The sequence below is a fragment of the Symphodus melops genome (assembly GCF_947650265.1).
Source record: "Symphodus melops genome assembly, chromosome: 5".
Classification (NCBI taxonomy): Eukaryota; Metazoa; Chordata; class Actinopteri; order Labriformes; family Labridae; genus Symphodus; species Symphodus melops.
Window position 1 is genome coordinate 4,217,899 of NC_136695.1, and position 22,639 is coordinate 4,240,537.

The 22,639-nt window shown below is 42.8% G+C and overlaps 1 protein-coding gene across 3 annotated transcripts in view; it reads right to left on the reverse strand.

The window, feature by feature from the left end:
• Window positions 1–22,639, reverse strand: part of LOC306824191 (TGF-beta receptor type-2-like) — a 76,994-nt gene that overhangs the window by 466 nt on the left and 53,889 nt on the right. For all 3 annotated transcript variants that reach the window (XM_079344225.1, XM_079344224.1, XM_079344226.1), the window contains 7 exons: window positions 11,598–11,893; window positions 11,265–11,513; window positions 10,983–11,096; window positions 10,698–10,835; window positions 8,430–8,571; window positions 2,079–2,206; window positions 1–1,507 (listed from right to left, as the gene is read on the reverse strand). The exon at window positions 1–1,507 is cut by the window's left edge and continues 466 nt beyond it. In XM_079344225.1, coding sequence (XP_079200351.1) covers window positions 1,250–1,507; window positions 2,079–2,206; window positions 8,430–8,571; window positions 10,698–10,835; window positions 10,983–11,096; window positions 11,265–11,513; window positions 11,598–11,893 — 1,325 coding nt within the window. In that variant the 3' untranslated portion in view covers window positions 1–1,249. The remainder of the gene's footprint in view (window positions 1,508–2,078; window positions 2,207–8,429; window positions 8,572–10,697; window positions 10,836–10,982; window positions 11,097–11,264; window positions 11,514–11,597; window positions 11,894–22,639) is intronic.

Below are 22,639 nucleotides of genomic sequence, written 5' to 3' on the forward strand. Positions count from 1 at the left end.
TTCGGTTAGTCCGCCTGGGCTTGTTACCAGGATTCTCCTGCACATGTTCAGCCTGTCTGCTGTTTGCCATGGCTTGAACAGTCATTGTATGCCACAACCCAAAATGTGTAGATTTAAAGGTATAACATGTGAAGTGTGAATACGGCAAAAATCGAACATGCTCGATTCATCAAACTCCCTCTGGATTTGTTGTTCTCAGCGTTGAGTTCACACGGGCCGGACAAAATTTCAGATTGGTACAGCTCGAGCGTTTGTTTTTAATTGGCATCCTTTTCCTGTCCAACGGTTGGTCCTCACATCACGTTGGATAGGAGTGATCGTCCCGCCCACTTAGGTACGCTGACAAAGTGATCTCTCTGAGAGAACGACTGGAAGAGAACCAACAGATCTACTCTGAGATGCACCTGAAATTGATTGTAGAATCTGGTTTTTAGATGTTTTTGGGCTCACACTCGTCTGCTGCAGTCCCTGTCCCTGTCCCTGTCCCTGTCCCTGCTGGTGAGACAGGACGGCGGTGTGTCTGTCAGGACAATCTCACGGCTCATCACTTCTTCTAACCACACTGCAGCTTGACCTGGACTCACGTCCAGTGATTTCCTCTGTATGTAATCATGCCCCATGAAAAACCTACCACGCTTTAAGTCTGAACACACCTTTTACACACACACACACACACACACACACACACACACACACACACACTCTTTCCTTTGGATTCCTGCTGCTGGGTAAAGAGCACACAGCTTCATTAGGCACATCACTGCTGGCTCAAGTCAAACACGTAAGGACACTTACACTCCGACGTGTCAGAATACATGACGATATAAAAATGACGTATATTTGGTAAAGTGCACATCATATGTCTTTGGTTTAACAGTTATTGCCCTGTTCATTTCTCATAAAAAAAAGAAAGAAGCCTGTCTGACTGTTAACAAAAAAACCCACACTGTCTCCGTGCTCTGCACATCTTTGGAAGCTTCCAGTTAACTTTGGCTTTTTGGCTCTTTAGCTTTTCAGCTGATTAAGGCAAGTAGTTACAATATAGAAGCGATTAAGTCCACAAGCAAAACCCAGAGACCCTCGTTGCTGGGTGAGAATAAGAAGTGACACTGTAACCAGACTTAAAAATCCTGGGATTCATGAGCTCAGCTCCTGAAAATCACCGATGAGATTTCTCTCTTCAAACCCATAAAGTCAAATAAGTGCCCTTGGTGATAACTCTCCCTCAGAGACCACGCATGCGGAGCTCTCACTTCTCGTCACTGACCGAACAGTCCACGGCTATGATGTCCTGTATTTCTGTGATTTTCACCATCTCCGGGATCTCCACGTCTGTCGGGATCTTCTGCTCCTCGGGGATCTTCTCCTCTGAGGAGCTGCGGTTGGACAGCTTGTCCATCTCGTCCTCCAACTCCGTGATGCGTTCGGCGACGCAGTGGGCGGTGAGTCGGGCCTCGGGGTCGTGATCCCAGCACTCCATGATGGTGGCACAGATCACTGCCACGCCCTGAACAGGGAGGAGAAGAGCATACTGAATGAAAGCTCATGTTTACTACGACACCCTTCTATTAGTGCACATCTGTGTACAAATCGTCTCCTCCTGTCTGCTGTGTCTCCAGAGGAACACAGGGAGGAAGTATGTTTTCCTTATGTTATGCATTTGGCTGTTACTGTCTTCGATCACATTTTGTGTATTGCTGTTGCTGTACCTGATTTTATCATGATTGCTGTGTCTGGTTGAAGTTTCACACACTGATTTGAGGCGTTACAATGTGTTACTTTGTCTCCAAAATATCTGCTGTAACCTCGAGAACACTTTGCATCTGACCTAAAAGACACAGACCTGCAGACCTCCCAGACACGAGACAGGCAGCTAGCATCGTAGCCTAGCGTGTATAGAGAGGGGAGCATGCTGGAGCTGGCTTTAAAGAACAGCATGAGAACACATCAGTCAGTAAAATGAGAAGGGAGGAGACTGCTTGTTTCCCACTATATCATTATGATCAGTGTGTAAACATGCTGGACTTAGTGCCTGTGTGTCAGTATGTAAATTCATTGATGTGAGTGGAGCGTCTGACCTGATGTCCGAGCCAGCTGTCGGGGATCTCAGGTCTGCCTCTGTCTCTCAGCACGTTGTCCTTCATGCTCTCCACACAGGGGTGCTCTCGCACTTTAGAGCCGTACGCAGGCTCGTAGTCCTTCACCTCTGCAAAACACAAACACACAACAGTTCAGACATGAGCTGCAACTCATCACTGCAGAAAAACCCCATTCTCCATGTCGTTTGCAAAGCTCCCTGCTGAAGATATGATCGTAGTAATAAAGTAGATTTAGCTCGTTTAATTTCCCCAAAACCACAAAACAAGCTGACGTGTGGCGGCTTGGTTTATGAAAATGCTGAAGTGACGAAGTGAAACAGGTGGCCTGCAGAGTAAACGTGATTAGGAAGAGAACAGGACTCCACCCAGGCCGTCACTGTTCAATTCTGGCACCAATAACGCTGACAGGCGGGGAATTAATTGTCTTCTACGATGTCTCCATCGTAGGAAAAATGCTCGCTCTTTCATTGAAAGTTTAAATGCTTGTAAAAACGTAAATCAGCCCCGCTTACAAGCAATCACTCACAACATCAGGTTGTACAAAACACCCAAATCACAACCCCCCCCCCCCCCCCCCCCCCCCCCTCTTCCCTTAATTGCTTATTAAAGAGGTAGAAGAGAAGAAGAGAGGGGCTAACATCGAGAGCAAGAAAAATGAAAAACAACGTTCTGGGACTGAGTCCAGACCTCATGAAACTGAACTCACAACAGCTGTAGTCTGTCTCCAGCCCAGAAGAGAAAGCTCTCAGGATCTCACAGTTGCTGCAAAGTAAGACATGAGTACTGCAAAGAATTCCTTCTCTTCCTGTCCGAGACAGAAAATGATACACAAAGAATATTTCTGTTAAAAAAATGTCGACAAATATCTTATCTCACGATTTCACCAATTTCAACCTCGTGTATTTCCCATCCTTTCAAAACACTGATTCTTTTTCACCCATGAGTGCTTGTTACATGTGATATATTTAACAACATCTTTCATTCATTTCAAAGTTCCTGCCAAAGTGAAAAAGTCAGAGTAACATCTGTATCAGAATCAAAAATGTCAAACTCAACATCGCCCTCAAAATAAAACTAAACATGTGTCGGGCCCGCCCAGTGCTGAGCGAACCCGAGGAACCTACAGGTGAAACATGTTGTTCACTCAGCATGAAATACAGTCAAGTGTGCTCCTGCAACTATGCAGCCCTGAGAACATGTTTAAGCTGTGCACGAGGTATCCTGTTCAAATCAAACATGTTGAGCTGCTCAAATCCATCAATCTCTACCCTTTTATCAGCCACAGATTGCATCAAAACTTTACGAACAAAAAACAGAACTGCAAGCTGATCAAAAACAGATATTTAGGGGTTTATCGAGGGAAAGTATATTCCTCTAACAGAACGGCACCTGACAGGGTAAAGGTTGGCCGTGCATGCCTGGGTTCTCTCCAGCTTCCTCCCACAGTCCAAAGACATGCTGGCGAGGTTAACTGGTGACTCTGAAATTGTCAGCGGCTGGTTGTATGCCTCTATATGTCAGCACTGTGATAGAATGGCAGGTTTTAACCCCGCCCCTCGACCACTGACAGCTGGGACCGTCGACAGCACCCTGTGGCCCGAATGAGAGAAGTGGTATAGATAATGGATGGATGATGCTTTGAATTGGGACAAAATGAGTGCCCTTTACAAAATGTCAAATATCATTTAAAAAAAAAAAAAAAAAAAAAAAAAAAAAAATCATTTCTTTAATTTCAGTTCAGCTGCTGCGAGTTGGTGGGAACTGCACCACAGCTTCTTTAAGGGTTCTCACATGCAGCCTTCCATTGATCAGGGTGACTATTCTGCCTCTGTATGATCTATAAAAAATAATCAATACGGAAATTAAGTCTTACTTTGCCATTACTATTTTGACGATCAGATATTCAGTCCACACACTGTCTCCATGTGCAGAGACCATATCTGTCCTTGAGTACGCTAATGTTCCATCCAGACAAGCTGCTTTCATTTACTCAACCCAGAGAGAAAGCTTTGTTTTACAAAATGAGTCGTATCACATCTGTAAGACCTCACTGACGAGCAATTCTTTAAACTATTAGCAGCCGCAATCCATCCTTACTGAAGTCCCCCCTCGAGCATGTTTAACCCTATTACTGTATGCATACACCTATCAGGTGCAAATTTGCAACCCTTTCTCTCTTCTACCCAAGCCTAACATGGAAAACTGAGAAGTCTATGGATGTATCTTATTTGCAGGACTGATGACATTGAGGAAAAGCTGCAGTAGTTTCAGGTCCCTGTGGTTTACAGCGCTGCGTCCTCAAACACAGGAAGCAGGAAGGTTGGAATGACTCTCCCAAACAGGAAGGTCGGGGGGCTGGGATCAGCTGACTCTCCAGGCCCACACTTCCTGTTTTTTACATGTGGAACTTCCCTCGTTTTTTTTAGGGGGTATTTTAAAACAGGACCTAGCCATTCCCTTGGAGGTTATTTATGCCACTCGGGGCTGGTATTGTCCTCAGCCCTCTCTCTGCTGTGTAGATCTCCTGCCGTGGAGCTGGTATAAATACCACACATTTTCCTGGACTGGGTACAGCTGCAACAGTGGAAAGCAAGCAAAACCAAAATGAGAAAGTTACAAAACAGAAATAAAAAGAGGTGGAGCACCTCCTAAACATAAGAAATCACTGAGTGGAAAAGGTTTTATTTGGTTCCTTCAGCCTACACTTGTCCTCATGTTTCCGACTGATATTCGGACTACAGAGAAGTCGTCTATATGAGAAGTCCAGCCTGCGCCTCTACAGCAGCTCTGGACGTTTGAAAGCTATGACAAGAATTTCATCTGTGGTTTGAGAACAGATTTCACAAGAGACTGCAACCAGAGTCTCAGTCTCACTTTCCCTCACTGTCTGGAGCTCGTAGTTAAAACCTGGTCTATCCAATCTATGGGGCGGAGAGTGGTTTACGACAGTTTCCTTTTCAGATTATCTGTCTGAAACCCTTGTGGCCTGGAGGTTAGCAGAAACCTCTGTAGCTGCTTACACTGTCTGGGATTTGCTATCTTGAAAGAGACACAGCGTCTAAGAAGATCTGAGACTCTCCAGCGGCACATAACATGAGACTGATCCAACATGGCTGTGGTACAAAACATATAAGAAGAAGAAATAAAGCTGCATAAGCTCTAATGAAACACGCCCTCTAATCAAATTAAAACAAAACCCTTCTCTCCATGCATCCACCCTCTTCCACTGAGAGCTGTTGGCCTACAGCTGCAGGTTTGTGGCTGGCGCTGTGAACGTTTAACATCAGTGCAGCTTGAGTTATTTTCATTTAGCTCAGCGTAAAGAAGGGAACACCGACCAGTCCAAGACTGAAAAAAACCCCCAGGACAGATGGTGTTCATCGAAACATGAGCGACTCCACTTGTGTACTTCAAACCTGGGTGACAAACAATCAGTCAGTATACGTATCATATACTGTCTGTTCTGTGGTTTCCTGTTAGCATCTGTGCTAATACTACTTTAGATTGTTCGTCACATACTAGTGTTTACCATGTCATCATGCAATGTCTACTAATCTTTGCATTTTTTCATTAATCCATTAATGTTAAGTAGTTTTATTTTTGCTAATAATAACAGTATTTTTTTTTACATGTAAAATGTTTCTTGTCTCCCGCTGTTGCCACAGAGTTAGAACCCCCCCCCCCCGCCAGCTGTTGCCAAAAACCGCCCTGCTTCACGAGCCTCAGAGCGAATGGGGCGGAACCTGCCGTGCCCTCCAGTCTAATTCAGGACACATACATAAAATGCTCAGAGACAAACACTGAGAATGTACTATAACTGACCACAACAACAACAGCAGCGCAGCATAGTACTTCTGTCTATTCTGTACCCTGCTGTTGCGGAGGGAGACACACAAGAAAACACACTCACACACACACACACACACACACACACACACACACATTCTTGATTCAGACATAGAGAACAGCTTAGATGAGGGCGTCTGTTTTTGAGGTCCATTTCTCTTCCTCTATTTCTATGTACCTCTCTCTGAAATAAACACAAACACACACGTGTTGGAATGTGACTGTCTAGTTCTAAATATCTCCGTCTGTCCAGAACACAAAAAAAAAAAAAAACAGGCCGAGAGAAAGAGTTGGAGCAGACTCTCCTTCTAATCCCAGGAGAGGAGGCTGGAGGAAACTGAAAAGTTTGTGCGTCTGTACAAATGTCTATGTTAGGTCCCATTTTAGTTTCAATTCAACAAATGAGATCTTTTTTTTTTTTTTTTTTCTGATAATTGCACACCTTTCATCCATTCTGAGGATTCTCGACATGAATTGAGGAATATTATCGTTTCTCTGCTCCAGATGTTGACTTATTGAAGATAGAATTGCATGAAAAATTAAAACATACTAAGACCTTCATCGTATCAGTTTAGCAGAGCTTTCACTTTTAGCCCTTACAAGAGAAAAAAAAAAAACTCCATCCAATGTCTGAACTTTTATATTCTGTATGTTCAACATTAGCGCAGCAGACTGAACTGTGTTCCCATAAAACAACAGTAGCCCTTTCAGACTACTTCACCCAAAAAGGTAAATGTAAGCTAAGCTGTCATCATGTCTTTATGCATTCTTAATGATTCCCCCAACGGCGAATATTGGTGTCCCTGTCTGTTTACTTCACGTAGCGTTTCGGACGCTCGGCACAGCAGGAGCTCCACGTACACGCATACAGACTTCTGTAACACCTCTATTAATAGCTCTGAAGACGCTACAGAGGGGAGATAACTACGTCTCCACAATAAGCCTCAACAGAAGGCCCATCATCACAGTGGCGTTACACCAGTTTGAAAAGGGCAACAATATACCGTTAACACCTTTTAATAGATTCAAAATCTAGCTAATGGTGCAAAACCTTTCAGCACGGAGAATGGCGTGTATCACGTTTTGCCAGAGCGCCTCTGTCGCCTGCTTTAAACTCGCGTCCAGATTCATGCCAGTCGTTCACACACAACAGCCTTTAACAAAAACAAGAAGCCAAGAGAAGTCAGGGTGACAAATATGTCCGCCTGCGTACATACTCTCAGGCCGAATATTTTGGACTTTTTAAAAGGGTATGTTTATGTGTGAACAACACGCGAGTGGTTGCATCTGATGGGTCAAAATTGGCTCACACAATTATGTTTATACAAATTACAGTGAACTACAATCGGAGGTATACAAACACTGAATGCTTGTAATTGTCCTATTTTTGTGAGGACATGAAAAGCTCCATGACCATAGACACTCACACACATGTAGAGCCCGCAGAACCAGGTACAGTATCAAGTGTTGCTCTCTCTCTCTCTCTCTCTCGCTGGTTTCCTGCCCAAAGAAGGGCAACAGCAGAGTTGAGATAGTCTCCCTCACATATCAGACATTCCTAAGATTCCGGCTGCAGACCTGGAGCTGAGGTTGAGGTGCCGTCTGACAGACATGACTGTCAGACTCACTCTTGACAATCAAACCCAGCGTCACTACACAACAAAAAACATCACCCTGAACCTGCTTTCTGCACTCTGTAGGTCACATAAAAACACTGTTAAATGAGTGCACAATGAAGGCTCATTGGTAGTCGGTGTATGTGGATTTTTTTTTAAAGATAATTAGAATACAGAGAAAGTAAAAAGAAGTATCAGATAACATTTTCTGTTTTTTGTTTTTTTTCAGAAAACATTCTGCTGTCAAAAGTGTAACGTCGACTTGTTCTGGGTAAGTGGAGCGGAGTTGTATAAGTGTGTAATCCACATCATGTGTTTCTATATCTTGCATACAGAGCTGCCTGGTAAATCTATGTATGTCTATACTGGGTGTCTCATAACTTGCTTTAAAACATTTTACAATTCTGAGCAATGGGCTCATTGTTATGCATTAGATTTTCAAATTGATTAATATTGAAGTGTAAAAGGCTGATTGATTACAGATCCCAAAATGCTTAAAAAAGGAGTTGTATAAAATGTCTAGAAAAAAAAAAAAAAAACCCATATTCAACTGGAAATAACGCAAAGACAACAGGTCAAAAATTAAAACTGGAGAATGGTATAGTTTTGAGATGACATGCCCAACATGAATAACATAAGAATGTTTTTCAAATGTTCTGTTAGCAAATCCTGAATGCCCTGGTCTTTCAGCTAAAGCAGCAGGCATCCATGATGATATGGAGATGCATACATGCACATGGCATGGTTAACCTGCACACTGTGGTAACCCTTAAGTTCTTCTAAAAGCCGCACCCAAAAAAATAAAATAAAAATAAAACATTGAGAAAATGTGTGTATATTTATCTGCTGTGTGAGAACATGTACTGACCTCCGATAGCTTTACACCTGGATGTCATCTCCCAAAGCACCAGGGCCATGGAGTAGATGTCGGTCTGTTTGAAGGACTCCATATTCTCCAGGTTGAGTCGGGCCTCCAGCACCTCGGGAGCCATGTAACGTGCTGTGCCCACCTGCAGCACAGAGTGAACGAACACATGTACATGCTGCTTAACAAACATGGTGCTGAACAAGCAGGCAACAGATGGTAATGTAACACAGCTTCAGGAACTAGTGATAAGTAATGATTTTTGCTAGTAGTAATTAGCACAACAGTGCCAGATGCTAATGATAATTGTCCCTCAAGTCAGTTGAATACTTTAAACCAAACTCAGCATCTACTTCTATCGATCTACCAATTCTTGCTTGTTATGTAACATGTTTTCTTTTATCAAGGAAAAAAAAAGTTGCTTTCTCAACAGGTTTTTTTGGTTGGATCAAACAATCACAGACATTTTTAGATTACCAGCTCCCAAATGCAATTCAACATATACATGCATTAAAATGATGCCATAGAGGATCAAGTGTGAAGGATTTAAGTGAAGAGGACAAATCGGTCACGGGTGTCTATTTAACAGGTGAGTCAACATCGTGTCACACGTCGCTGCTGCATTTAACCCCGGTGAATCATTCATCATAAACAAGAAGGACGGTGTCGCAATGACTAACTGAGAACTTGATATAAAAACGAGCTAAAGGCTACAGCACGTTGAGGAAGAGGCATTTCACAACAAAAGCCCTTCATCCCTGATCACCTGTGTGTCTCTGTGCCATGAACACACACAGAGGAAGGCAAAACAAGCACACTCAGCTCTTATCTCACCAGAAACAAAACCAAAGTCATGATAACAAACACAAAAGGTTACCATAACAGCAGATATCACACTCTTACCACAAAAGCCCACGGCTTATAGCAACACATTGAGCAGATAACAGGAGTACTTGTGTTTGTGTCCACTGTTAGCCAAAGCTGTACTTTCCACTGTCCTACATTTAAATGACAACTTTAACATTGACCTTATTATTCTACACAAGAGGACAAACGTCACTCTGATAAACAACATTACCACAACATTGTTCGTTTGTTCTTCCTCTCTGACCCACAGAAACACTTCTTTAAGGGCCTGTGTCTCTTAACTGTGAAATACAACTTTATTTTATAGCACTTCTCAGCAGCAATTATTGGTGCTAGTGCACATGTGCAAAAACTGTTGGGTCCTAGTTGGTGCATGCTGTTTTCATACATAAACAACCTACACATGTGACTATGAATGTGGCTTTGCTTGACTGCCACGCCACAAAAGTCACCTTGTAGCCGCACACAGGACACGCTAAGGTGTCATCGGAGTGATCGTGCTTAAGCACGGGATAACTTTGCCGATTGTGCTCCTGATGTCCCCGACCCTTGAAGGAATGTATCACTCTTCAAAGTGCTTCTTATATTTTATTTTATTTAGAGACGAGGTAGGTCATTTTCTGAAAACTAGCATGAAAGTAGCATCCTCTCCATTCTCCCATGCTCCCTCTAAAGCCACGCCCCCTCACTTACATGCACTAGTGCCATTGGTCCAGAAGTGGATTTCACTTCATGCTCTGAGTGTGGGCTCGTGCATGCATGAGGTAGAGAGGCGTGATTGGTTTATAAAACGTGCACCAAGTGCAGACATTGTTGTTTTTACTTGTTTACAGCTGCTACAGTCGAGGGAATTTTTTTAATTACTTTTTCAGAGCACTTGAGTTATTAAATACTGTCAGGACCTAAAGACAACTTCAACCAAAATCTTAAAATTACTTTAAGTTCTTGCTATTTTAGCTTTATTTCCCATGTTGTTTTTGTGTAAATGTACGATTTGGACTGGGATGACATGAGTTTAGTCTTTTCCTCAAAATTAGCAAAACAACAAGTCATTGCAGTCTGATTTGTTTTCCATAAACGTGCTTTAAAACATCAACACACATTAAAGTCATTTATGTAACATTTATGTTGTTTGAACATCTTTCATCTTTTGACTGGTTAAGAAGATGCTTAGTAGAACAGAGGAGGATTTAAATGGCAGCCTGACTTGAATTTTCAACACATTTTAAGGAGTGCATATTAAAAATGGCTTTAGGGTCATATACGTGTGTACATGTCAGATAAAAGTTTAGAGCCTTTAGACACAACCGAATGAGCTTGATATTTTACTTCAGTCCCTTAAAGAATCCTACGTCACAGAATGATGGATGAATAGGTATCAGAGGAGGCACTTATTGATCTGACCTGTCCACTGTTGGCGAGGTCATCCACCGACAGGCTGCTGTCCAGACTGAGTCCCAGCCCGAAGTCACACAGGCAGCACGTCAGGTCGTTCTTCACCAGGATGTTTGAGCTCTTCAGGTCTCGATGGACGATGGCGACCTTAAAGCAGATCAGCAACAAAGATGTCAGTCTTAAAGTGGACATTAAGTCAGTTCCCTTAAGATGTGATTATCAAAGTCGGTATAGATTTTTTGCACTGCTACACATTTTTCAAGATGTCTCATGTGCACAGTGACTCTGTCATACCTTTGGGCGTCCACAGGGGAGGCGGTCACTGTGGAGGTGAGCGACTCCAAGGGACAAAGAGCTGGCCAGCACCTGCAGCTCCTCCCAGCTGATCACATTATGTGTCAGGTGCTCCTGCAGAGCAGAGGGATGATGGCAAATGTTGCTTCATAAAAAGGTGCATGATTTGTCGATTGTTGAGAAAAATTCAAACTACACCATATAAATAGAAAAGAAAGTTTGGGCAAAAAAATTGGCGTTGAAGTACAGCATGAAGAACTTCTGGTGTGACGATGGTCTCACCTGGAGGTTTCCTCGAGGGTGGAAGGCAGTGATGAGCCAGTACTGCTTCTCTACTTTCCTCTCCTCTGCTGTCAGGAAGTGGAGGACATGTTCGTGTCGGAGGTCAGTGTTGGAGAAGATGTCCTTCTCATTCTTCCAGGAAGCGTACTCCTCACAGGGGAAGATCTTCACAGCCACTGTTTCAAACTGGTCTGACGTGGTCTGCTTCAGCTTAGCTTTGTACACCTGAGCAAATCGACCTTTTCCCACCTGTGACAGGACAGAAAGTTTAGGATTTGACGAGGGATGTCTTTGAGACGAGCCGTTCTCCAAAACACCTCGAGCTTTATTTACCAGCAGATCCAGCTCTATAGGCAGCGGCTCAGTGTTGTGATTCAGACTGTTGGCACGCGTCGAGCTGATGTCGGACCTATCGTCATCCATCATGATGGCACAGGCGTCGCTGCAGTCCAGCCCAGCTTTTGGCTTGCGCTTCTTGATGCTGCTCTCCCATTCTCGGTTGAGCAAGCGTTGGCGATAGGATCGGTACCAGTAGAGCATCCCCACGACAATGATCGCCATCACAACGAGGGGCAGCAGACTCACCAGAATCACAGAAACCAGCGGATCATCTTCTGTTGGATCCACAACTGGAAAGGAAGGCAGAGGATCTGATTAACAATAGGTTAAGAGGCCAGCAGGCTTAGAGGAGGCACGCCAGCCAATGTTCTTCCAAATGGATATCTATCAATTTATTTAAGTGATCAGTTAAAAATCAATTCAATGGTTTCAAGGTTCAAATTGGTACTCTGAAAAATGAATCGCAGTCTTATCGAGGACGTCAGCAGGCGTTATCATGGCATGACAGAAACTGAAAGAGGAGGGAAGGTAACAAAAACTGTGTGCAAACATTGCAAGACGACAGATAACTACACAAACAGCACAGCCAACACGATGCAGCGTTTAATCGACACCACAATGAGAAGCTGCAATCACCTCCCGATTATCTCAAAATAAGATTGTGAGCGAATCGGATCGTGAACTCAGTATTGCGAATCGCATCACATCTTGAGTTGAGTGAATCGTTACATCCCTACAATCCATACAAGCCTGTGTCCACATATGACACAACACATGTTGATCCTGCTATGTTACATCGGGTCTGAGAGAGAGAGAGAGAGAGAGAGAGAGAGAGAGAGACAGACAGACAGACAGACAGACAGACAGACAGACAGACAGACAGACAGACAGACAGACAGACAGACAGACAGACAGACAGACAGACAGACAGACAGATAGATAGATAGATAGATACTTTATTGATCCAATAAAGTAACAATGTTGGCTCCAAAAACTCTGATCAATGAATAAGAAAGATTCACAAGCAGTGGGGGCGGTCCCAACAACATTTAGTGCATTCACATTTAGCAGGTCATGAAATCCCACCCGTCATCAGGCTTCAAGGCGTTTGGTTCTCTGTGACATTAAAACTCACTTTGAACTGAGTCATAAAACTAAAAGTTGTGCTGGATGCAGTAAAAAAGCTTAAAATACGAGTCATAATAGTTTTCTGTCATGCCATGTTTTTGTTTCATTGCTTTTCCTACCTGTCTAAGGTGAGATGGTGTGAGTGTTTTATACTGACCATCATGGGTACAAGGCGAAATAAAGTCATTTTAACACACTTATGAGCAAATAGAAAAGATTTTCCAGTTAACATTTCTTTCCATAAAAGAGAACTGATTAAAGCTGTACAATGAGGACGCTGCAGGGAGTGTTGGACATGTTGTTGAACTCAGATGGATTAAGATTAAAGTGGTCTAAAACTGTGCTTCAACCATTTCTGTGGATCATTTTGTGTTAGTTTTAGAATAAAAGTAAAGCTACAGCAAGAGTCCGCTGTCTGTTTGTAAACCATGCAGCACACAGACCCACACATCAGATGTCAGTCTTGCTCGAGTTGGTTACACGTTGTCAACAGGGGGCACCAAAACAACTCAGAGGAGCTTTACACCTGGATCTAATACGACAACTTGAAATTCATTCTTTTTTTTTAAAGATTTATTTTTGGCCTTTTTGCCTTTATTGATAGGAAAGTGGATAGAGTCGGAAATGGGGAGAGAGTGGGGAGAGACATGCGGGAAAGTGGCCACAGGCCGGACGCGAACCCGGGCCGCCCGCGCGAGGACCGAATCCTCGCAACATGGTACGCGCGCTGTCGCTGCCGCTGAGCTATCGGCGCCCTTGAAATTCATTCTTGACATTTTACCTACACAAATAGGTGTGCATTCATATGTTACACAGAGTGTGTCTTGAGTCCTCTTTTTTTATTGTGGTTTGTCTTGCAAACATACAGTAAATAGCTGATAGTCCATTTTATATACATCCCTCCTCTTCTCATGTTTAAATTTCGCCGTAGGAGGCTGATTGAGAGGGAAGCTGTAAAGGCAGTTCTTAGAAGGACACACCGCTTAATATGTGTGTTTTGCAGCAACAAACTGCAATTTCCTCCCACTACTCAAACAGCCACAGTCCAACACAAGCATGCCCACCACAGGGAAGTCAATCTCCAGGCCTATACTATGAAAACAACATGCTGTTCCTTGCCCCATGAAGTGCTTTAGATCATGTTCTGTTCATTGTATAAAAATAAAAAAAAGAGTTTATCTGCGGGTCTGTGTCTGTACTTTGTGATCACAGCAGGCAGCTTAGTGTGTACTCAGTTAAAAAGGCAGACAGTGGACACTGCCAACTGTGTGATCTGCCTTTATGGCTTCATGAGCTATAGCATTAACTAACTCCTCTAACTCCGACTGCCAGCCTGGACAGAATGGCAGCCAACCCTCAGAACCCCAGTGTCGGGCAAAAAACAGTCGGGAGCCTGTCTACATGGGCCGACCCAGTCCCAGCGAGGTCTACTCAGACTGGCTACCTTTTCAAAGTGTGTCTCATTAAGTCTCTCAGGGGAACATTATCCTTCTGAGCGAGGCTGCCACATCGGCTTGCTGGAGGAGCTCAGGCCGAACACTGGCTATTGAAGAAGGCACACCACACTGCAAGTAGCTTTGCATTCAGATTTTCCACATTTGAAGGTTCAAGAAGTTATGAGACATTTCCAAACTGTAAAACATTTATGAATGTTGGAAAAATCTCCTTTATCAGATTTCAAGTTTAATCCAAATGGGAACTGGACTTAGATGAAGACATTTAACATTTCAATCTGAAGGGTCATCAGTATGTTAATGGATGTTGAAGTCAAAGTCAAATATTCAAAAAACAGTTTTTGGTCACATTCAGACATTAAATCTTCACAGTTCCTGTGCTGCCCTCGTTCCTATGCCCAGTTCATAATTTACATCACCTACATCATTGCTCTTAGTGGCCACCACAACCATAACAACACTTCCAACAGACCCAAGCTTCCAATGTGTTAGCTGCCAGGTAGTGATTATTTAGACATCGTGGAGAAATTTGAAGTTTAATAAACTAAACTAGACTAACTCTGCATGTTAACATACTCGGATCAGACTGTAGATCAATGGGGCTGCGAGAGCATCACACCCAGGTTATCAACAATCTAGCAACAGAAACATACACTCCTTGTTGTACTGTTGTTCCCTGCAGTTTTATGTATTGTCTTTAAAAAAAATTATGTTTTATAAACCCAGAATCTAACCACATAGTCTATGCCTTGTCTTTATAATGTGCAGCTTCTGCAGTACATAGTTAGCTGTTAACTGCATTCTCTGAGGTAGATCTCTGCAAGCTGAACCTCCAGCAGGTTGCTGGTTGAAAAGCCTGGTGCTCAGCATGTGAAAATCTTAAATTAAGCTAGCTACAGCAGTCACTTCATCAGCTTGAATTGTATGGTCACCGTTTCCTGTTTCCTGTTCTGTATTAGACTGAGTGCTCCATCATGCCCTTTTTTTTTTTGCTTGCTGGATATTCACAGATATTGATGCAACAACATGGTTATGTTGCACTGCCACCATGAAGCATCAAAGACTTACAGTAATTACTACGTGTGTGAAACTACACATTCAGGACTATCTTCGTCATGCCAACACTTGATCTAACCTTTATATAATGTGTGCTGAGTGCTATTTTAGACAGCCCACAGCAACAACTTTAATATAATTATACAGCTAGAAAACTGTTCAAAATGTCTGATTCATGTGCTTTAAACTCTCTTTCTTTTTAAACAGATGATTGTGTTTAATGCCATCACGCAGTAGGCTGCTGTGTGATCCTGCACGACAGAAATGTTCACAGTGAGATAGATAATATCTTCATTTTGTGGTTGTGTGTGTGTGTGTGTGTGTGTGTGATTTTTAAGGAGTAAATCTTTCTGAAAGTGCTTCTGGCAAATCTGCGGATGCAATAAATCAAACATACCAGACACGAAATGCATGCAGACATTTTTAGATTTAAGAAGGCGGCTTCAAAGTCTGCTAGTAAATTGGGTTTTGAATCAGACTGTCAGCCAGTCAGACAGACAGCACAGCTCAAATTCCAGGTGTCCGTACATGAGTATACTTTGAAAGGTTTTAGATTGCTTGTAGGTTTTTGAGGTTTTAAGCTTATTCCCTTGCCGTCTTTTTTGCAATGATTACAGTGTGCAAATGTGCGTATCTGAGCCAGAAACACAACCAAACACACTGCCAAGGAAAAGTGGTAATAGACTTGTGTTGCCTTTTCCAATCAGGACGCCAGAGTGTTCTCATGCAGCGTTCAATGAGGTTTGACACATAATTCAGACTAATAGAGGGATCCTCGCCTGTGTGTGTGTGTGTGTGTGTGTGTGTGTGTGTGTGTGTGTGTGTATGTGTGTGTGTGTGTGTGTGTGTGTGTGTGTATGTGTGTGTGTGTGTGTGTGTGTTTCAGGATGTGAATGCTGGCATTTCAAACACAGCCATCTTTGACTCAAACACTCTTAATGCTCTAACCACTTGCTAATTACTTGGATCCTCACAGTGTTTGACCAATAATGAAGCTGGATATTAAAGAGGAACTTTTTGCTTTGGAAAAAGACAGAGCCAGACGTGATTTCATGCTCCAAGCAGGTGATGGTCAAATCCATGGAAGCCATTATAAACAGTGAGGCGGCTGAAGCTCACTTCAAACAGACGATCACTGTACCAGTTTGTTTTCCTGTTCCAGTTTAACACTTCTGAAGAGGCTTTAAATGTCACGACTCCGTCAAACATGTCTTTTACAGGCAGTGACGTCTGCTCCGATTTTATGAATGACTTAGTGATATCATGGAAAATCCAGTTCACACGTAAAGATGTCCGATATCCTTACATTTCTCCAAGTATAGCTTCCATGCCCATGTGTCACCAGCAGAGCTGCAGAAACCTAACTCCAGCCTGCGATATGGAGACAATAACTGCAAACAGGTGAAGGATGATGTCATGTCTAGCATATGATAGTTTTATGACGACGTGCAGAAATGTGGTGATAAGACACTCCTGTAGCAGCTCTGTGGCTGACCTCAACGCAGTTACATTGCTCATAAAATCAATCATGAAATGCATAAACATGAAACGTAAAACCTGTTATGACACCATTAAGAAAGTAAACAATTTTATCTTGGTATACTGAAGGTTAAAGGGTAAGTCAAAGAAAAAAAAATAAATTTTAAGGACAGTTTATAAAATATATAGGACAGAGTGTACCAAGACGCTGTTAGAATTTAAAATGAGGACGTTGTTTTAAAAATAATTTCTGATAGTTTTGTAGACATGTACAGTCCAAGACAAACTCACAGGCTCTCTATGTGTTGTCTCCATCCACTCCGACTTGTGTTACAGTGGAAACATTCAAACTAGAAATACATTAAATAGCATTTAGAGAGCAACATATTCCTTCTGAGCACAGCCAATATGTGGACAAATACATTAGTGGTAATCTCGCTCTCACAAAGTTTCCTTGCTCCAAATCCACTCTGATGAACAAACACCTAGCTGTGGGAATGTCACCCACCTGGGGGAGGGGCTACTGCCCTTTGTGATGTCACAAAGGGAGGATCTCCAAACGGCCTGTTTGAGCATTTTCTGAAAAGGGGAGCAGACATGGACTGATCTTAACATCGGGGGGTTTGTAGACAGACTAGGGACACATATTAGTGTTGGATATAACAGGGTCAAGTATATTGTGTACGTATTGTGTATGAGACTTTTAATTAAAAACCTGGAGTTTTCTTTGACTGAGACACGGCAAAGTCAAAATGCGTCCGATTCAGACACAAGATGAAGACCGTCCTATAATCTGGGTAACCTCCTAAAATCAATCGAGTACTACATCACTAACATGTAAAGTAGGAGTAGGATGCTCAAATTAAAACACATAGTTCAGTATTAGTTCCTGTCAGTGGGAAGTATTATCCACAGGAGATAATGTATCATCAGTGGGGCCCTTTGAAGGAGAGACTGTCAGTAAAAGCCTGCACTGAAGCTACACTATAAGTCCCTGCAGAGCCATGTACCCTTTCTGTGTACACTTTTCTGAACAACTTTAACAACTAGCATGTCATACAGATGTGTTATTACTATTCCTTTTTCAAAAGTTATACAACAGAGAGTTAACATTTGCCATGCTTTGCTATTTTTTAAGGCCTCAAGACAGACGTGTAAGTCCAAAGTCACTATTAATTATATAAAACAAACAAAACAAAATATAACATTTAAAGACAGCTGTCAGCCTATATATATTAGATTTTTGGGTAGCAACAGAAGAGTCCAATCCCAGTCCATCCCAGTCCTCCCCTCTGGACAAGCCCCTGTGTGTGTAGTGATGTTTGTTTGAGCACATACTGCATCCAAGGTTGAGTCCTTCAGTACATGAGCTGCATTATGAAAAGTTGTTTACCACCTTCCCTAAATGAATATAAATAACCCGCCTTTATCCAGGCTGGTATCATATTATGGTGGTGTACAGGAATCCAACCACAGGGAGGCTAAAAGTGAATATTACACTCACTATGTACTTGTTATGGTAACAGCACACACGCCTTAAGAGCCAGGCTGCACAGATATCTCTCCATCCCTCTGACCCCTCTCTCTCTGCTTCCTCATCCCATGTTCACTGTGCCACCACATCCTTCTTCCTCTCCTTTTAACGCAGCTCAGAGTGGGTCTGTTTGAGTCATTTCTCTATAAAGAAGTCTTACTCAAGTACACACTGACGGAGAGCCAAGATTCCACAGTTAAGGAGGAACTGTAATAAATAGGAATTTAAAAAAAAAAACTGATCTTGGAACATGCAAGGAGCCACTTTTTCATTTATAGCTGCATATCCATCTTCATCTCCTCTTCCTCTTTGCAGGCTGCACCAAAAAGTCTGATTCTTTTTTTAAATGTTTTACTCATCACAAGTTCACCTTCTTAATCATCAAAAACCCACCTCTGTATTTCATAAGGAAGCTTTTCATTCATCACGAGACACTCTATAATAACGCATGAAATTACTTGGAGGAGATCAGGTGACATCTGTCCAAAAAAAAACAAAAAAAAAACAGTCAGGAATGAATTAGTTCTACCTTCATGTCATTCCTCACATAGCGTGCCTCCAAGCATGTAAAACCTGCTTTCACAAGAGCACAGCTGTAGATACAGCACTAAAACAAATAGCATGTTACTCTGACAAGTCAGTATTTACTATCAGTGCCTGTGTCTCCCTCTGAAAGGAGCTCCAACAACACATGTGTAACTGATGCAGGCTGAGATGCAGCGTCGGTCTGCTCCAAATCCTCTTTACAGGATCTTAATGTGAAACAAATGTTTCTGTCACACAGATCCAGGTCTCTGAAGCCCCGTTCCCACCAAGCAGTCCGGTACGGATCAGTACAGTTTGGTACGGTTTGTTTCGTTAAAGCCTGATACTGTTTGTGTTTCCACAGCCAACCGGTACAGGTCTATTTGGTAGTGCGGCGTGTAAGCCGGATGCCGATGACCGTGTCAGCTACGTAATAGCGTGACATTATAGCAGCGCGACACAGTGTTACCCACAAATAAATTAAACAGAAGAAAAACACTACAAAGTAAACAAAGACCAACATCCAGCGATTCATCGACTTCGTCATTGGCATGTGAGTCTTTGATACAAAACACCATCAAGCTTTGTTTCAGAGAAAGTACCAAAATGTGGGACGGTATACAGAACGGTAATTTGGGGATCTTTCCCGGCTTTGGTCAAATGCGTGCTGTACCGAGACGAACCGAGACGAACCGCTTGGTGGAAACGGGGCTTTAGAGTGAGGAGGATCATCTCGGATCAGTTTCTGTGTTCTTCAAAAAAATCACTGAAGACGCGCAGATTTTTCGCAACAATCTAAAAAGAATGTGGAAACAATGTCACAGATTGAAAAAGCATCAACCGAGGTTTTGGTTGCAGCCATACTTTGATCGTGATCTGTATTCACACCGTTGCCATGACTACCCCTTCAGGTCGTAGAATTACTTGGACAACCTCCTCTGTCATCTATATTTTTCCGCTTTTGTTGTATTTGAGCGACAAGCCGCAAACTCCTGCGTCCCGTACAAACCCCATTCAAAAAATGCCTGTTTTTAACAGCAGACATGTTTACAGCACGGGGACGTAGTTGACCTAACTGATGAGCGAGCTCTGTGAGCCCTGCAGCTCTCGGCCTATCGTTGGGTTGACTGAACGTTATGGTGACGCAGCGTTTTTAAAGCCCTCTGCAGCAACAGATGGGCGGCATCATGATATTTACAGTCTCTGATTGTGAGCAGCAGGTCAGGAGCTAAACCGCAAAGAATTTGGCGATCATTCATTCAGTGTTAATCATTCACAAGGTTTTTACTGGAAGCTGAATCATTCAGGCCTCGTCTTCCAAAGCACAAACAGAGCAATTGACCGAAGCTGTTTCCACATGTGGACTCCGAAAATTTCAAGGACTGGCTGCTCCAGACATTTTCCAAAGCTGTTGTTCACACTTGTTGCCTGTTTTACATGCAGGAGAGGAGACACAGTTTACAAGATGGCAGGACTTAACCCTGCATGTCAACATGCTGTACATCCTTCACATTACTGGGTTTTTTTTTTTAACTAGGAGCCAAGTTTTCTGCATAGCTGTAAAGCATTAATACAAAATTTGAACAGCTGCATGTTTTCATCTCACCAGCTGACTAAATTGATTTATGATAAAAGACGAAAACGTGAAAATGAAATACAAATGTTTATTAGATAACCTGATAAACGTGCACAAAAGTTTAGATAAATCACGCAACTCATTTTGCATTTTAAAGGACTTTGTTGTTGCACTACAAACGGAAAAGAAGGAACAAATAGTTGAAGCTTTCAACAGCCAAATGCAATTCCACTGACATGATGTAGCCCAGTACAGCCCTGATCTCACTGACAGCCACATCTGCCTATCAGACTCACTTCTGACAGGCTTCCACTGAGAGCCGTCCATCAGATCCAAAAAGCCCTGTTAGCGTCTGCATGTTCACTCCCACATGGTGACATTTACGACACGTGTTTGGATGCAAAAACACACACACACTATGACAATCAACAAGTGTGACTCTCAAGCAATAAACCCGATCCCCCTCGCACTATTCGCGGCACGTCGTAAGAATGTGACGCTGGGAGAAACAATGTGAGGTATTTGTAGAGGAATAAGTCGTGGCAGCGGTCCAATAAACAATAACAAGAACTTCCTGCTGCATGCGTCCTCAATGGGAGGAAGGAACCACAACCCTTACCCTCAGACCTCTGTGTGTGTGTGTGTGTGTGTGTGTGGGGGGGGGGGGGGGGGGGGGACTGATAGGATTTTCATACACTTTCTCAACAGATTAAAGGCCCGCCCCAAATTTAGCAGGAAATGCTGAATGAACAGTTCCCATGATTCTCTGGTAGTTTTTCTTGTTATCCTACAGACAGTTGGCGTCTCGTGCTTTGGGCGGCTGATAGTACGTATTTTCATGGATTCATTCATCTTGATTAACTTGTGGATATATCTTTTATTTGTGTCACCCATGTGAGAGTAATTCTTTTAGGTTTGTGAAGATGTACAACTACAGGTGTGTAAGAGATCACATTACAGAGTTATATTTCATCCAGCGCCAAGTGTCTGTTGTTGTCTGAGAGATTTAGCTCAACATAGATGTTTGACATTTGAGTCGAGGAGATGAGTTCTTCATGCCTTATACAGAGTCAAGTATTTATGGGCTGTCTTTCTAACAGAATTTAAGGAACACTGTGAAGAAGAATACTTGGCCAGTGATCGTGAGATCCTGGTCAGCACGGGGGTCCAGTCACTGCAGAGTCCTGCAAGGTTCTGGTCATGAAGCATGTCTGAGCTATTGTCTGTTATGTTATTATGTTATTTGACCATGGATGAATAAATCTAATTTATCCTCATTCATTCAACACAGATATAGAAACCCCCACCTTACAGCGGCTGACTGACCAACTGTGATTCAGTGGAAGAGTCGGTTGTCTCTCAAACAGAAAATCAAGGGTTCGATCCACAGCTCCTGAATCCACAACTTCAACGTTTCCTTGGGCAAAACCCCACGTTGTTCCAGCGCTTTGAGCAGTCAGAAGATTAGAAAAGCGATGTTTTACGACATGTCCACAGAGAGAACTTGCACGGTACTATCGGTGCGATTGATTTAATCACACAAAAAGAGGAGCAAGTGGCTAATAAACACTATCGTTACAGCTTTAACATGATGCATGTACTGTAGCAGCCATGTCGGACTCTAACTCGGCCTTCTGAATTTTCTCCAACTTTCCGAGCAGTAAATGCGACTTCGAATTCAGAATTTCCGACTTCCCCTTCTAACTGGAACGTAGCAGAAGACTAACAACTGTGGAGAGGACTCGTGTACTGGGTGATCTGGCAGGAAGCTGAGTCCCTGTCCCGCATGGATCCAATGGCTACTGAGCAAAGTGACAGGATGTGTGTGTGAGCACGCCAACGCTGGGATATGCAAAATGCTCGTTTGATTGGTGGAGACTTCACACATGATAGTAGCATAATGATGCATTTGCACTTTTAGAGGGGGAAGCATTATTTGAGTTGACATGAATTGTATTAAGAATGATGAACAGAATAAGAAAGGAAAGTTTGAGGAGAGTCTATCTTCTCTCAGTTTTTAAAGGGATAGTTATGTTTTCTCAATGGAGGGGCTAAGCTGACCAACATCTCCTTTCACCTTTGTGCTTGCTGTTAAACCTCACCGCAAGCCAACTACAAAAATCAGTCATTTGAACTATAGTGGATGCACACCACTGTGCAAGCTTCTACCTGCAAAATACTCTGTTGTCAGTGATGTTAAGGATGTGTCAAGACCTTAACTCATAAAACAAAAATATCCTGCATCATTTCATAAACTCAGACGATTCCAGGGAAAAATGCAAGC